A 17,290-nucleotide genomic window follows, 5' to 3' on the forward strand; every position below is an offset into this window, starting at 1 on the left:
TAACCACATGCATCAAGGTTCAGCCTTTAGTTTTATTGTTTTAAAATAGGCCAGGCCTCTCAATCTGGAGTGGTCACCAGTTCAAGATCAGACCTCAGACCATCATTTCTCTTGAGTGGGGTGAATCATCACTGATACTACAGACCTTTTCTTACTTTTTTCCTTTTTCTCTTTACTTCTTCTTTTTTTTTCTTTTACCCTTCCTTTTCCTTTCCTTTTTTCTTTTTTTTTGTGTCTTCAAATGTAATTATAATCTACAAAGAATGTTCAAAGCCTTTGTTTCCACAACAGAATAAGAGTTAAATAATTAGAACCAATACCACATACAGCACTGAAAGAAGTTAGAATTTCTCATAAGATTTCTGAGTCACATTCCAAGAACTTATTTTTAAAATATTTTTTCTTCTTTTACTTTTTTTGGTCTTCTATTTCTTTAATTTGTCAATTATTCTTTCTTCCAAACTTAAACAAACCAGTGCCAAGACCACAAGGTGTCTTTACTATGCCACTGTTTTTGGCAAAGGTATGCACCTCCACTCTTTAAGTGGCAGAATTTGAGATTGTTTACACTGTCCAGCTAAGTGAACTAATTTACCTAATTTATTGTTATCATAAGGGAAATGCTTTTACTATACTTATCCTGTAACAAAATGTGGAAGTGAATAAACATTCTGAAACAGAAAATACCTTCTTGCACATCTTGCTTGAGTCCTGTCAACACAAAGCCAAGACCCTCAGTTGTGCAGCTTTCTCCCTTTATAGGGATCTGGAGGCCCATCTGTTCCACTGCAGCTCTTTTCTGGTTTGAGGTTGAATGTATTCCTCCACCTGATGCTGTACTTTCATTTGTGGCTGTTTAGAACCGCTTGACAGCAGAATTTCTAAAGACAGACATGGTGCAAATCCCATGAATGAGACAGAGCAGTATCTTACTGATTCTTATGTCCTGGATCTGCTCCCTTTTCTCCAGTAGTGTCCCTATCATTCCACAAATCCCAAACTGATCTGAGGGTTAGCTCTCATCTTCCTTTCAAAGGGCAGTACTTCTAGGGGGATGTGGGTTCTCTTATTATATGTGAGAAAGGATATTCACTGTTCCTCCTTTTAGCCAATTTTTACTGTGAAAATCAAGATGCAGATTTATCAAAGGTTGAATCTGAAAACATCAAAGCCTGTCAACTGAGGGTATCTGAAAACTGAGGCTACTAACTGAGGATATCTGAAAAGTTCTGTGCATCTGTATAGTGTTCTTCATATTTTACCTCTATGAAATCAAAAAATAGTACTATTTACAATGCTCAATTAACATAGTACCTTTAGAATTCATTAAATTTCACAAGTTGTTCTAAGTCTGCTGCATTAAGAATGAGAGATAACAATAACAAAATTATCAAAGAAGGCTATATTATTTGTTCCAGGTTCTTCTTCCTCAGACAATTCCCTTCAGTGGTTGCATTCTTTTTTGTGGGAACAATCTTCAGATGAAGGTAGCTGAGGACATCATGAGGAGAAAGGTGAATCATGAAGAGAACAGGTGGAGGAAAACACCAAGAAAAACATTCTTTTGGATCATGAGAAAAGCTGAATCATATAAACAGAAAAAAAAGGCAAGAGAGAATAAAATACAACGGACAAAGATCAAGCAACTCATGTGGATGAAAGTCATCCCTTTCTGGGAAATGGAAAGCAGAAGGAAGTGACCATCAAGTATTCCCTTTACAATGGGCTGACATCACTCAGTTCTCTGCCAGACAAGGGTATCAAATTGTTCGTGTTCCCCTTTTGAGGGCAGTGGGGAAAGTCATACCTGGCTGTAAATTTTACTACCATTATGTTTTTGTTCTCTGGAGACTCTAGTCTGACAGCAGGAAGACAAATATTGATACATCAATGAATGAATATTCTTCTGGGTGGTGACCTTTGCGAACGCTCTTGTTCTACCCTAATAAATAGTAATTCAGAAAATTGTTGTCATTCAGTCTGCTTCTGACAAACAAAAGAGAAAAAAACCAGGCTTTACTTCCTGAGTCACTGGATTATCAAGAGTAGTAGGAGATTAGTGTATTGGGAAAGGAAGGAATAACTTTATGCATGCAGATTTGTGAATCTCTGAGACCTCATCACCATCGGTGACCTTCATGACCTTCCTCTGTGAAAATCCAGCTGGACACCTGCTTCTCCCACTCTCTGGTTTGCAACTCTTTACCTAGTATAATTGTCTGAGCATATTATGTTCACCAAAGAAACACTAAACTCCCTTATGTGAAAACTAAGCCATACGGAAAAATCATATTTCCCAGATAGTTGATCAAATATATTTCATATGTTTGAAAGACACTGAGTAGTTTAAACAGAGCTGGCTTGAACTCATACCACATATAATTTTTGCTATGAAACAAGATATGTTATGAGTGAGAATATGAAAAAAAAATTGAAAGGCTGTATTATACACACACACAAAAAAAAGTAGTTAGTTTCATATCAAACAAAAATTGTGGTAAGGAATTTAGGTCATTTTGTAGATGATTAGGTTATTTTGTGAATGATTCTGGGGTAGTGCAAACACAAAGCATGTAGAAATATAGATTGCAAACTCATTTACTAAAGAAGAACAAACAGTTTTGTGGTTTCAGGCTTGGAAAAGCTGGGTTCATTTTCTGGTTGAGGCACTCAGGCACTGTTACCCATCCACTTGGGTTACCCTTGGCCTGAGTTCTCAGCTGGAGAGCAGTGAGAGCACTATTTCCTACATGTGACACAAGGAAGAAAGAAATCTGTTACCAAAGGCATGAAAAAATAAGATATCTAAGTGCCTTTATAGATCAAGTCCCATTCTCATTATATGCCATTCTCATTATTATATGAACAATTTGCTCTGATTGCTTATAATTAATAAAAATTAGTCTTAGCTTTGTCAAGGTATGATAGTGCTAAGCCCCAAACACTTTGAAGAAAATAATACTTACTAAAAAGATTTCTGGGAGAAATTAAAGTTTTTTAAAAAGGGATTTTTCAGTTGATTACTTTCCCTACAAAAAGCTGTGCCATTTCTTGTAATATTAAAAGAAGCCCATAAAATGAAAGACCATTCATAAAAGAAGTTAAGAAAAACATACATGATTTTTAATAAAATATTGAAGTCATTTTGGCTGTCTCAATAATAAATTTAAAAAACTAATGTTTGATAAGGATCTAATAAATAATCCTTCAAATTAGTTGAAAAGAATTATTTGACTTTTTATGGAAGAGGTACTTTTAATCTACTAGTTATGAACAAATGCCAAGATAAATAATCACTGTGGTTTCAAATATATACAGATGTCTTTCCTCTTTCAGTCATCTGTTATTACATTCCAATCCCAAATTCTGATTGTGGGCAATGTGCTAAATGTTCACATATATACACTGACATCCTCTGCAACCTTCACCCCCATAATGGAGAACACACAAGCTCATACCCGGAAAAATGAAGCCATGAGGGCATTTTGGAAGTCACATAGGTAGGAAGAACAATGCTTATAATAAACAACATAAAATAATCCTAATTTTTATTTAATTGAATCATACCTTTAGAAACAAAGTGGCTACTTATATAGTTTTAATTTGATTATTCACTGAATTCAGTTGTTTTTAAACAGCTGTTAGAATGAATTAGGAAGACACTAGGCTGCACTGTGCATGTAGGATCAGGTTTATTTTTCTTTCTAGTTATTCCTCATATGGATAATGGGAAACAAGACATAATCAGTATAATTTTTAAAGAAGACTTATCACAGCTGTCATCATAATTGGTTTCCCATCATGCTTATAAAAATAAAATGGATAATGATAGAAGAAGTATAATCCCATTTTTGCATTGTTCTACAGAGTTTCAGCTGTGCAATTGGTTTTCTCACAGTCTTCAGTGGAAATGTCTTTGGCATTTCATAAGACAATGCTCAGCAATAGCTTGTTAGCTGTTGTGATAAAGCAATTATTAGACTAATCAGTAGAATCTCAGCATTGTCTGGTGGTTCTTCCCAGCTGATTATTCTATTGACCTGCTCCTTCTTGATTTAGGCTGTACTTACCATTTTGGCACAGGTCATCTTCTTACTTGTGTATTCTATGATTAAATATTGTAATTCATAGGTCTTTTTACAATCTTGCAATATACCAGTAAATAAAATGAATGCTACATAGGAGTTTTAAATATCTGCTTTCTCTCAATATCTGATAGTTATGTTTATGTATTTAACTGCAAAATACTTCTTAATGTGGAGACATAGAGTGTACTTTGGGATTTTTTTATTTAAGAATCAGATTATTCAATTTGAAGCAGAACACTTGTTAAACTACAGCAAATATTATTAATGCTGAAACAAGAACCAAATAAGCATTTAACCTAAGCAGAAATACATTGAGAATATCAGACAGACAGAATGCAATTAGTAAACTTCATAAGAAATTAGGGATAGAAAACAAAGCCTAGGTGAATCTTCTAAAATAATTATTTAAAGGAGGCAGAGAATGACTGCAGATGGATTACTCAAGCACTGTCCCAGTAAAATTAATAGGAGGGCATCATATGAATTTATCAGATATCAAACATTTGAAAGGTAGGAGATTATTCTGAGGAATTATCACTGTATTTGTTTGGAGTTTTTTTTTTTTTTTGTTATAGTCTTATGTCCACATCGACTTTCTACCAGTGTTTCAGACAGATTATTAGGCAAGGTCACTGTTCATTATACTCTTATGTTATGAAGAGTTAGTAAGAATGAATTCTTGGGTCCTAATAGTGAAGCTTTGCAACTTAGAATTTATAGAACTGTAGAGTAATTTAGGTTGGAAAATGTCTTTTTTTAAAGTCCAACTGTAAACCAAATCCTGCCAAGTGCACCACTAAACCACACCCCTAATCACCACATCTGCAAATCTTTTAAATACCTCCAGGGATTTAACCACTCAAGCACTTCCCTTTGAATCCTGTTCTGAATCTTGACAATCCATTCAGTGAAGACATTTTTACTAATATACAGCCTAAACCACCATTTATCTGATGAAACAGATAAACAAAGACACACATACTTCATAAAAATAATACAGAAATTGACCATGTTATTCAAAAAGATATGCAGTCCAGCATGAGGAAACCTTGGTTTACAGTACCTTCATAATAACCCATGAGCTAATTAATGTGTTGCAGATTTTTTTCAGCCTCTCAAAGCTTTAACATGATTATATCTAACTCAAACTGAATGAACAGCCCTGAACATATCCAAACATCCTACATTTCCACATTCCTCCAGAAAGAGAAAACTGTCCTTGAAAACTTATATCATTAGGTATCCTTATGATGAACTCTAGGAACAAAGTACTCCTGCAGTTTATCTCCTTTCTACCCTTGAAGAACAGTTATTCTCTGAGGCAACTTTTACTTCTCTTCTGAAACATGGAACTGAGTGACACACATCAATTATTGAAGACAAGTATTGTACTTTCTATATTAATCTATTCTTATAAAGCATCATTTCTGAGAAGATGCTGCAAGAAAAAAAGCCCAGACTTGAAACAGTTGGCTTAAAATTCAGCCCGAGCTCTTTTTATGATGTGAAAATATCCTTCTTGGTAATGCTAGAAGTTTATACTCCCTGGAGGTGTTTATATGAAAAACTGACATTCTCTTCAGTTTTCTTTTCTTTCTATTTCAAATATCAAGATCTGCAGAGATCTGAGGGGGTCATTGTATGGTGTTGAAAGTGTTGTCAGTCACCTTTCTGAGTGACCACAGACTGACACACAATTCCAGAGTGAGAAAAAAAACGTAAACTTTTATGTGAATCAAATAGGGAGTTCAAAGTAACATTTCTTGCCATTGCACCTAAAATTCAAATGCAAAATCAGGGCTAAAGCATGTCTTATCTATAGCAAGTTCATTTTATAGAATAAAATGCAGCTTCATTTCATTTAATAGAAACACTGTTTCTGCACCTCCTTCTTTTAATTCACTACCAAAACAGATTTCTATACAGAACCTGACTTTGAATGCCTCAAGCCATTGCTTTTAGTGACTCGTGGTAGGAAATGCAAATCCTGGCTTGATCCCATTCCATTAAAGACAATGGTGGAATTTCCAAGACCTATGATGGAAGCAGATTTCAGTCATTTCCAAGAACTTTTCCTGGTTTTTAGCAGTTCATTATGCCTGTAATACTCGAATGAACTGGAAGAGCCCTGTGCATGAGCATGTACCCCTTTATCCTTCTAACAGAAAACTGGGTCTAAAGAGGTTACCAGTAATTGTAACTGCTTCTTGTATTTATTATGGAAATATTTCATATTTTAAATTCTTTTAGCATTGTAGCTCTAATGCTATTTTGATGATTTGGATAAATCCTTATGGAGATTTCTGTTGTTTGGATAAATTCCTGGCTTGAAGGAGTGACAGAGGTAAAATATTGCAGGCCTCATTCAGGATGAGCTGTCTGGTAGGAGTCATTGGAATAAAGGATTAAGGATGCAATTCCTTGGCACTAACAAATTGAGTTCCACTTTGAGAAGCCAGTTGAAGGGAGGAAATAGTAGCACACTGCCTTGCCTGGAGAAAAAGAGTGAGTATTCCTCAACAGATCACATTACCTCTGTGGTATATGTGCTGGTTCCACTATATAAATCTAACTGACCCAACTAGTGTAAGAGTCAAGGTTTAACAGTTATACAGTCTATTTTATAGGCTTGATAAGCATTTCTTTACTTACTGGCATTTATTTTTAACTGGCTTGCAAGGAACACAAAAATGTTCAATGCTTGTAATAGAAGCAGCATTCATACTTGTGACGAAATATAAAATAATGTTTCTAGCTTTAAAAATAAAATAAAATAAAATGTGGAAGACAGTGAGACTTGAAAGGGAAACTGCATTTTGTGTTCTTATTCCCTATTACACTAAAATGATGTGGGTTTTTTTATTTTTTCTTATTAAAAAGCATCCATATATTTTGTTGTGGTATTTTTCATTTCCATCCACTTCTAACCCTTTAATGGTCCTACAAAGATTTGTCATGATTTACACAGAGAGTACAAGCAAACTGTAATTTGTGATGGCACCACACCTGGAAATATCCCTGGAGCTCTACTTAAGGTTTCAGCAATTTCCAAATCCAAGAGCTAAAAAAAAGGATTTAGTGTTAACAATAGATCCAAATATTTGCAGAAATACTTTTCTGTCAGGCAACAATATGTACAACTGCCAACATATTGTGAAAGCACAGTAGATGCCAAACAGAAGAATTTCTAGGAGACAAACATTATATGCCAAGCGTGCCTGTGATCCACTCTGTGTCCAAAGATGATTTTCTCAGCTGCATTTTGTCTGCTGTTTTGACATGCAACTGTGAACTTAACTACAAGTAGTTTAATTTTCCTACATTCAGCCACTTCTCCCCCTCCAGCTTGTGAAGATCACAGATACAGATGTGAGACATTTATCATAGCTTGAAGGCCTGTTACATTCAATTGCTTTACACTGGCATCGAACTGTTTAGCTTTCATAAGTAGCATTTTGAGCCATAGTGAATAGCACAAGGACTGAATTCATACCTTTCAGTACCCTGACTGTTTGATGGATTCCAGTCAACAGAAATGGGGCTGGAGCACAGAGCTTTATTTATTTGGGTGGGGATCTAGCTAAGTATACTGGTTAGCATTAAAGACAAAAATTACAACTTGCTGATTTCTAGAAGCATTGTCATGTTTATAAGATTGGTGTGTGCACATCTTTCATTACTAAAGAGAAATACAGTGAAAGATTCCACAGTGCTCTAACAGATCCAGATCAGTTCCATCCTTTAAATTTTAAATATTGCAGAGCAAAAAACACCACTTCTCCTTAACTATCTAGAATGCAAAACAGCACAATCAGTCTTTTTTATCTGTACTGGACATCAGACATCTATTAAACTGGGGAAAGAACTGAGTCTACATTATCTTCACATAGAACAGCAACTAAAAATCAGCTTAAATGAAGAGACAGGCATGAAGCAAAGAAACATTCTAGTCCAGGACACACCTTAGGAACAGCCACGTGTGATTAAGACACAAATAATTAGAGGAGAATGTGCTTAAGCTGCTGTCTCATTCAGGACCTCTGTTAAGTACCCAGACATTTCTAAAACAAACATAAAATCCAGCCAGGTGAGCAGCTTTTCATTATGCTTACTAAGCTTTATCTCACTCATAATTTTTTGCAGTGCAGTCACTAAAACGACTACCTGACGTGGCTAAAGTTTTCATCTTTTTTAATTCAATTTAATTTAATTCCATTTTACAAAATGGAATTTTGATCACAGTCTAGCAACTTAATTTAAGGAACTGTAAAATTATTTGTTGATTAAAAGCTGATACTTAAAATTTTTAACTTGTAGACAAAACTATAAGGCCCTTACAATAGAGCTTTAGAATAAAATTGCTGACAAAACCTTTACAGAAAAGAGAAGCAGCAGTCTTGCTATAATAATAAAAATAACAAACAGAAGAGGAAAGTTAAGCCTCCTTCAGAGGAACTGGCACAGTCTGTTTGTTCTGATTTATGGAGCTATTCAGTGTGGTATTGTTCAGCAAAAGCAGTTTGTAGGAATGCATGCTCTCTATGTAGTGCTACAAGCCTAGAAAAAAAGTGACATATGAAACTTAAGGGCTTAAGGAAATGATGACTGCAGAACATAGCTGAAATGTCTTTATTTCTTTTGTCTGCTCTTTTCCTCGCCTGCCTGCAGCTATAGCAAGAAATGAGAAGTTCAAGTCATATTTGATATTTACTTGATGTAGTAGATCTAACAGAATTACCATAGTCTTTTTATCCTTTTGCCATGCAGAAACATGCACCTCCATTTGCCTCTGCATAAACAATCATAATTCATGTTAACATGCTTACAAGAAAATATGACCATGAAACTCACAGAGAAATGAATACAATATATTTGGATAAAGCATGAAAGTAATACAGGCTGCAGGAGTACCCCATGTTGAGAAGTGAAAAGTTTTGTTCCCAGGACACAGGATCAGATTTAATTTACTGAAAGGTGGAATGGCCTGAAAAACTACTGAGCTTGTTCTTGAAATCAGATTCACCCTTTCAAAACCTGTCCCAGGTGCCTCAGACGCAGCTCTGTGGAATGTGGCTGTGCACAGGCAGAGCTGGCAGGCTCACATGTGGGGAGAAAGCCAGACCTTTGTTGTCTCTGATTAAAGAAAAAGTGTTATAATCCTGTGTACATTAATTCTTAGTAAGTTTATTATTAAATCTGTCTGGTGTAAATTCACCTTTTTATTTCAACATCAGCTAACGTGGTCCAATCAAACTGGAAGCAAATTGTGCTGTTACAATACGGCTGGTTTATTGTAGGCTTTCAGAATCAGAGAACTGACTCTGAACGTGGCAGACAAGTGACCCCAGGTGATTAAAAGCAATTCAGGAAGGGTGTGGCAGACAAGTGACCCCAGGTGATTAAAAGCAATTCAGGAAGGGTGTCAGAGCCTCCTTGGCTGCAAGCACCAGGTTCACCTGAGTGCACTCAGGAGCCCTAATGACCCAGCCCACTCCGGGGTCCATCCCACCCTGCCCACAGCCCCAGATATGCTGCAGGATTCCATCTCCAATCCCACTCAACCCTGCTCATGGGCCATTGTAGCTCACTCTGCAGCCACAGGAGCTGGGTAAATGCCGGCTAGCCACTCCCTTTGTGACCGAGAGGACCACGAGATCTGCGACCCCCGGGCTCTCCTCGGGGAACCTGTCCGTAGTGGTGCTGTCTGCGGCGTGGGGGGCGCAGCCGAGAGTGTGGCTACGAAGTCCCGAGGCGAAGGAAGGGGAGAGTGGACACTCGTGTAGATACCAAGGAAACTTTAATCCCAAACACGCCCAAGGACAAGTGTCAAGGGAGAGGGGTTTGGGGAGGCCCTGATAAAGGGAGTGGGTGTGATGGGAGGAGACATAAAGTAAACAATAGGCAAAGGTCAGGGGAGGAGTGACAGAGATACAGCTGAGCCTATGAGGATCACGTAGGGGAGGGAAGAAGCTCTGGAGGCAAATCATATATCAAGTTAGGGATGATTGACACAGAAAATTCTCAAAATAAAGGGGGGGGGGGGTGGTTACAATGACAGACAGGGGAAGTGGGCAGCGCCATGAGGGTGGAAAGAAACTCATAAGGCATAGGGGGAGGAACAAAGGATCAATCAGTTTGAGGGACAAGCCACTGGCGGGAAAAACAGGTGGCAAACAACTTGGGGAGAAACCATTCTGAGGGAATTACATGGGGGGATCCGAGGATCGAACCATTTCTTAAACTTCTACAAAGGATAACTAACTTTACAACAGAACCAACATAAATGCTTTTAAAAACACACGGTGCCACAGGCCGTGTCAAGCCAGATCCACCTGGGGGCTGATGCTCAGGACATGTCCCTGAAGCCAGGAGCTGGAGCTGCCCCAGCTGTCCCCTTGCCTGCCCTGTCCTCGATGTGGGGGTCAGGCTCTGGCTGGCAGGTCCTCAGAGACCCCTTATTGCCCCCCAGACCAGAAACTTTCCATCCTTTAAGGCTTCCTGACAGGAATCTTCCTGCATGGCACCTCATAGCTCAATGATGACACGTTTTTTGCTGCCCACCAAGGCCTGATTTTATACCTGTGCATGAGAACAGGACGTTTTTAGGCCTGGTATTAACAGACATTACAAGAGAAGCAGCTCAAGGAGGGCTGGTTGTCAGAAATGGGGTTCCTCAGGTGTGTTGAAGAAGAGAGTAACCTTCAACAAGGACTGTAGAAACCATACAATAACTTCTTCAGGTCAATATTGAGGCAAGCAGAAGCCCATTTCCTGAGGGGTGAAAAATTGCTAAGAGAGAAATGGTAGTTGGCTTTCTTAAGCTACGTGAAACTTTTTCAGTTTTGGTACTAAAGCTTTGGGATTTAGCTCGGATTATCCTGAAGTTCTCCAAAATGTCAATCTTTTATAAATTCCAGGACAAAAAGGTCTCAAATAAGGCCTCTTCTCCACAGTTTCTAGTTTTTCTATGAAGCTCCTCCAAGCTTTCATGCAAGTATTTATGGGGAGCAAAAAAGCTGGCTGAATCACTATTACTCTGATCTGCTTGCATCCTGTTACTGAGCATTCTAGGGATAATAGTCCCTTTGTTTTATGCTTTGGAAAAAACATCATAACGTTGCCTGCCATTAAATTGACATTTGATGGAGAGCTCAATGAATGTGACCTGTAAGGAAACAGAATAGTGTGCTTCAGTCTTCACAGAGGAAACATTTATAACAATTTACAGCCGAAGCCACCAAACATATTCAGAGATGTACTAGAATTACATCTAAATCCTCAAATCCTTAAAGGAGAATTTCATCTCAGTGAAAGCTGGCTGTTTAAATGTATAGCTGTCTATCTGTGCATTTGTATTTAAGAACATAAAAGCATTACATCTTAAATGTTTCTTCTTTCTTCTCACTCATTGTCATTGAAGGTGGCCCCTAGGCATTGTATGTTCCTGGCAGGTACAGAGTAGTAACAGAGAACACTCATTTTAGCTGTGCTCTGCAGGGAATTCTAGCAAAGGACACAGTGTGGCTGCATCCAGAATCAAGGCTCTCCCTCTGTATTTCTAAGCTTTACACTTAATACAGAAATACGAAGTTACTGCTTTTGCAATTAGCGGATTCATGGCTTGTCATATTAATTTTGTCCTTTTTGTATTTGCAGCATCTTTTGTAATCCACTGAGTTGCTTGGCTGCTGCTGAGGGCTTATTTGCAATCTCAGAAAACAGTATTAGCCATAAAATATCCTTACAGCATCCTTTTGAAGCAGACTCCTCTATCCTTGCTCTACAGGAAGGAGCATGGGTGAGGCTGAATGGATTAGTGACAGCTCAGTACTACTGGTTGATTCTTCAGTTCTGTACGTGCCAAATGGAAATATTGATACTTTCCTTCCTCCACTCCTTGTCCAGTGTATTTAAACTTCATGCTTTCCAGAACAGCCATTTGTCTTATTAGCTGTTTGCACAATGCTTAGTGCCACAGCATATTACTTTTAGATGGAGCCCCTAAGCACTTCCAAACAGCTGCTAAGTTTACCTAAGGATACAAGAGTATGTTGGTAACAGACAGAACCTGATTTATTCCACTTGCTTTCTGTGCAAGCCAGTTTCCAAAGGGAAGCAGCATAGTTGTCCTAAGCCATTAACATTGCACAGAGTGAAATTTCATCAAGTACAGCAACTTGCTCATATTCACATGGCTTCCAGGCTGATTTACAGTTCGGTTCATGGGCAGAGTGGAGAGTGGGGGTGTGTGTGTCTATGTGTGGCTTTATCTGCACAAGCTCAGCAGCTGTGCCAAAAGATAGGCTGCAGATAAGTTCATGCCTCTCATTTCAGGCTTATTAGTTTGTAGCCTTCAAAAAAGAAACAAAAAATGCCATTAATACTAATAGCAATCCTTCTGGCCTAATAAACAGAGCTCATACACATTGATAGCATTATATTGGCAACAATGCACTCCATATGCTCATGAAGGTTACAGGGCACATTTCCGTGTAAACAGTCAAGACACTGAACTTCAAATATTTGGAAGAAATGTTTATTTAACAACTGAATACATGCTAAAAGAAATAATTTACAGCAGCAGTTTCATTACACTTTCTCTCCAGTTTTCTAGTTCCCATCTGAATTGAAGTGATAAATACAGAAGTGGAATTATTTACTACCCAGTGAGGAATGTGTTTAAAGAACAAGCACACAGCTCAAACACTGGTATAGAAAATAAACCACCTTATCACCTGTGTGGCAAAATCTTGCATTTTAGTATTTTGCTGAGCACACCGAAATGGAGTACCTCTAGATAACAGTACTTTACACTGTACCTCCTTACCTAGTCAAAAATATTTACATCTCTTTTGACTAATGTGTAGGTAGCAAAAACTGAACTATTAAACACATACCATTGATATTCACTAAATAATACATAAAAAGGAACAGTAAATGCGCATTCACATGCATTTAATTTAATTTTTTTACATAGTGACTTTATTGGGTCATGAAGATTTAACTTTGTTTTGCAAAGATGCATGTTTTCTCAGTTTGGTGTTAGAGTTTAACATAACCATACAGTTTTTAGGAGCCATAGAACGAATTCCCATTTCAGTGATCTGTGCAAGTGCAAAGAGTATAAGATTAAATATATTTTTGTTCCTTTCAGATGGATACCTTAAAACAATGAAAATAGATTTTTCTGGTTATAAATGAAATCCTTTATTTCTCTCCAGCTTAAACACAACTTTTTACTTACTTCTAAAGTCTGTAACTAGAGGTTTAAAGGGTTTTATTGGCCATTTACAGAAATACCATTTTAATCTTTATTTTCAAACTTTATGTTGCTTTTAACAATAATGACATAAATGGGGTTATGAATCTTACTGAAGCTGCAGGGCATCTTTCTATACATTAATTCATTAAGGCCTATGCTTTTTGAAAGGAAGTTCATTTCACATCAGTATTAAATGTTGCTTTAACTTGACCATAACATGAACCTAAAAAATCAAAAATTACCACTGTTGGCTTGATCTTTTGCCCTCTTCTTTATATAAACAAATACAAAATCTTAAACAAGACTACTCATGTCAGTGAGGACTGGGCTGAAGTTTGTAAGATATGATCACATCAATTGTTCAATGAGACTGCCAGGTCAGGGTAAAAATGTTGCAACTTCCGTAATTTTGTTCCCACAGATTATCTTTCTCAGTATAGAAAAACTATCTTGGAATTCTGACTTTATTTAATATGTTTCCTCTTCAGGCATTGTGAAAGAGGATGGTTTTGGTTCAGGTTTTTTTAAGGAGTTCCTATAGAACCAGTTGCTATAAACATGGAAGAGAAAAATAGTTACATAGCAATTCCATGAATCTGTAAAAAAGGAAACAAAGTGATTTGGGGTCTTTTGAAATCAATCCAAAATCCCACTGAATTCTCTGAGGTTTATTTTAAAACTGTTTCCTTTTGTAAGAAAGAGTACTGTAGTAACTAGATAGTAGACAACAGCCCTTCACAAAAGGCTAAAGAATGTTCTGTGATTAAAATTAAATAATTCATCTGACAACAATGCTCAGAAATTAACCATAAGCTAAGCCGAAAAATTAATACTTCTGTACAGAAAAGTACATAGTCGAACATATGTTTTAATTCATCCATATTCAGCACATCATGAAATAATGGGAATTTACCAGCATACTGAAGTTCACAAGAGTCAGGTTAAACATAAGAGAGACTTAAAAGCTGCTTTAAAAATAAATTCCCAAGTGCTTTCTTAAATCATGGCCCTACAGCCTTGTCCTAGCCTATTCAATGACTTTTTTTCCTGAAGAATTAAATGACAAAAGAATCCTGCAAGTTCATCCCCTCCAAAGAATTCAAAGGGGACTGAAGTAACTCAGCTGTTAGTGAAAATCCAATTTCTAATCCAATAGGCAAGGAGCCAAGGCTTCACTAAGCAGAAGGATACTTGAATTAGTGAGTGGCAAGGAGGCTGGGGCACATTGTGAGATGCTGTCATAGCAGTTGTGTTATATTGTATCTGATAAGGCTGGTTGATAGTGTAGCAATAAATTGATAAATTAAATACCACAGAGTGAATAACAACAAAACAGATCAGTCATCAGTGCAGACACACTTTTATATAAAAGCTCCTTTAGCAAACTAAGGATTTTGTTCTAGTAATTTTCCCCACAATGACATTACTTGAAATTATGTCATTTACAGACTCTACCAAGATAAAATATGGGAGGCTGGAGAAAGATGATCTCAAAAGAACTGGACACCATAGAACTGGGGACCAAAGGCACATCTGTGCTGAGGTGAATAAATCCACTACTTATAACCCTAAACTGACACTCATGATGCAAGTACATTGTCTGTTTTACTCTGTTGCTCTCCTGTATATGGAATCATACAGAAGTGCAGGACCAAATTTTCTGTTAGCATAAACTAGTCTTTAAGCTGAACTTCACCTATTTACTACTTCAGCAGATTTCACCCACAGGTAAAATTGTCCCTCAGATCTTAAAATGGGGAGCTGGCTTTGGGGTTGTTATTTAGGTGGCCTGGGGCTGTTTCTGTGCATTTTGGTGGTCTGGCCCACAGAAAGAACAGAGCACTGAGAGTCAGTAGTGTGGACAAATCTCTACCACAAAGCTGGGAATACAACTCCTTAAACTGAATGTGAGCTTTGCTCATGGGTATATGACAGTCTATGAGCATCAGTATTTAAATATTAGCATTCACAAGTATGAACCAAGAAAGCAAGAGTGTAATTAGCAGAGGGTATTTTAATGCTATTTGTTTTTTTTAATTAAAAAAAAATATACAACTGAAAATCAATGCTCTCCTCTTCATTGGTTCAATCTATAGCAAGGTATTAACAAGTTGAATAATTTCAAATACCATACTTAGAAAAACAGAATGCAGAATACTTCCATGCTATACAGTGACTTTCATTTTAAAATAGCTTAGTTTTAAAATTGCTTTGAAGTTACATGTCATATAGATTATTGACAGGGGAGGAGGCTAACTGCAGTGTGACCAGCTCCCCTGGAAGTTTTCCCAAACAAAAGAGTAAAGCAGTCATAATTGGAAGTTGTCTTTTTTTCCTCTAAACCAATAATTAGAAAGTACAATATTTCTAAGACAAAAAGTCTAATCTATTTTAGAAAGGAGCTAATGTTTGCTGCATATTTTTTCATGGTACATTTAAATTATACTTTTAATAAAATACATCTTTAGATCAAAGCTGAAAGAAGTCATCAGTAGTAGGCCAGTGTACTCCACATTTTTTTTCTTCCAGATGATGGATGGCTTATGTTGTTCAGATTTCCACAATCAATCTCATTCAGTGTTGTTTTTCCTCTTCTAGCACATATAAACAGGAGAACTGGTAGACAAAACAAGAACAAAATCCTTGTGTCCAATCACGTGTTTAGACGTTCATCAGCTTAATGAGTTCATGCAGTTTTATATAAGTCTAGAAGTGGTAGTGCTGATGATGAAAGGTGGGGCTTGTTTTTCTTTTCTGTAAGATGACAGCATGAAATACACTATTTTCTTTATATCTCCATCAAAAGAGAAAGCAAAACTTGCCTGCTGAATACTTGCAGAAGTTTTTGAGCAGTAACCTAGGTGCAGGTGAGTTACCATCCTTGAAACTCTGGTTTTTCTGGTCTTAGAATCAGAGCAGAGAGGAAGGACTTGCTAGGAAAATTAGAAATGGATTTTATTTAAACCTAGTGGAAACTGTTTGAACTTTCCACTCTTGTAAACATCCACATAATGCCATGAAAAGGTTCATGAATATTGCATTTTTTTCCAGTTATCTGTCTATACAAGTTTCTACTTGGATGAGGTTCCTAGAGGTAATGTAGCTCAGACACTACGTGGTGCCCTCTCAAATTCATGGGTCCTCCTGTTTCTACCTTTTTTATTCTCTTGTAGGTGCTTCCACTTATTTGTGTTCACCTGCGCGTTGGCAGGCCGCTGCCGGCGCTGTTTGCGGTCTCTTTTCCAAACCTGCTCACAGAACTCATCCATGGAGTTGAGATTGGGGTGGTTGATCAGCTGCATGAAGTCTCTGTACCAGATCTTTTGGCTGGGGGTCATGCTGTTGGTGGCATCCTTGATCTTGGAGCCATCACCATCTTCTTCCTTGTGAAGCAGCTCTTCCAGGTGGTCATTATCGATCACCTCAAGGGTCACCTTGAGCAGGGTCTGCATGAAGCCATGCTCCACAGCATGGCAGAAATAAACCCCAGAGTCCCTCCGGTGAAGGCTTCGTAGCAACAGGCCCTGTTCTGTCCGGATCATGTGGTCACCCACTTTTATCTGTATTGGGAAAAAGTGGTTATTTCAAGAGTTATTTTTCATGCATGTGCAACATTATCCTCTAACCATGCTACTTCTTCATTACTGCTCCTTTTAACTGGTAAGACCTGGCCAAGAATGCCCAAACCCACAAAAAATGGAAAACCCTTTGCCAGTCATCTGTTATCATGAAAGGCTCAAATATTTTGGAAAAGCTGATATAATGCCAAGAGTTTGGGGAATTAGGAATTTACTCCTTAGTAACTACTGCTGCTGAACAAAGATCTGTTTCAACTATGTCAGATGGAGTTGCTGGAAAGATTACAGAAGATCTGAGCCTGTAATCAGCAGAGTAAACATGGATTCATTTGGCTGTATTCCTGAGGTCTCATTATCTGCTA

The 17,290-nt window shown here is 37.4% G+C and overlaps 1 protein-coding gene across 2 annotated transcripts in view; it reads right to left on the reverse strand.

The window, feature by feature from the left end:
- Positions 1-12,608: 12,608 nt before the first annotated feature.
- Positions 12,609-17,290, reverse strand: part of SEMA3A (semaphorin 3A) — a 165,315-nt gene continuing 160,633 nt past the window's right edge. For both annotated transcript variants that reach the window (XM_077179195.1, XM_054631159.2), the window contains one exon: positions 12,609-16,910. In XM_077179195.1, coding sequence (XP_077035310.1) covers positions 16,455-16,910 — 456 coding nt within the window. In that variant the 3' untranslated portion in view covers positions 12,609-16,454. The remainder of the gene's footprint in view (positions 16,911-17,290) is intronic.

Source organism: Agelaius phoeniceus, chromosome 5, assembly GCF_051311805.1.
Source record: "Agelaius phoeniceus isolate bAgePho1 chromosome 5, bAgePho1.hap1, whole genome shotgun sequence".
NCBI lineage: Eukaryota > Metazoa > Chordata > Aves > Passeriformes > Icteridae > Agelaius > Agelaius phoeniceus.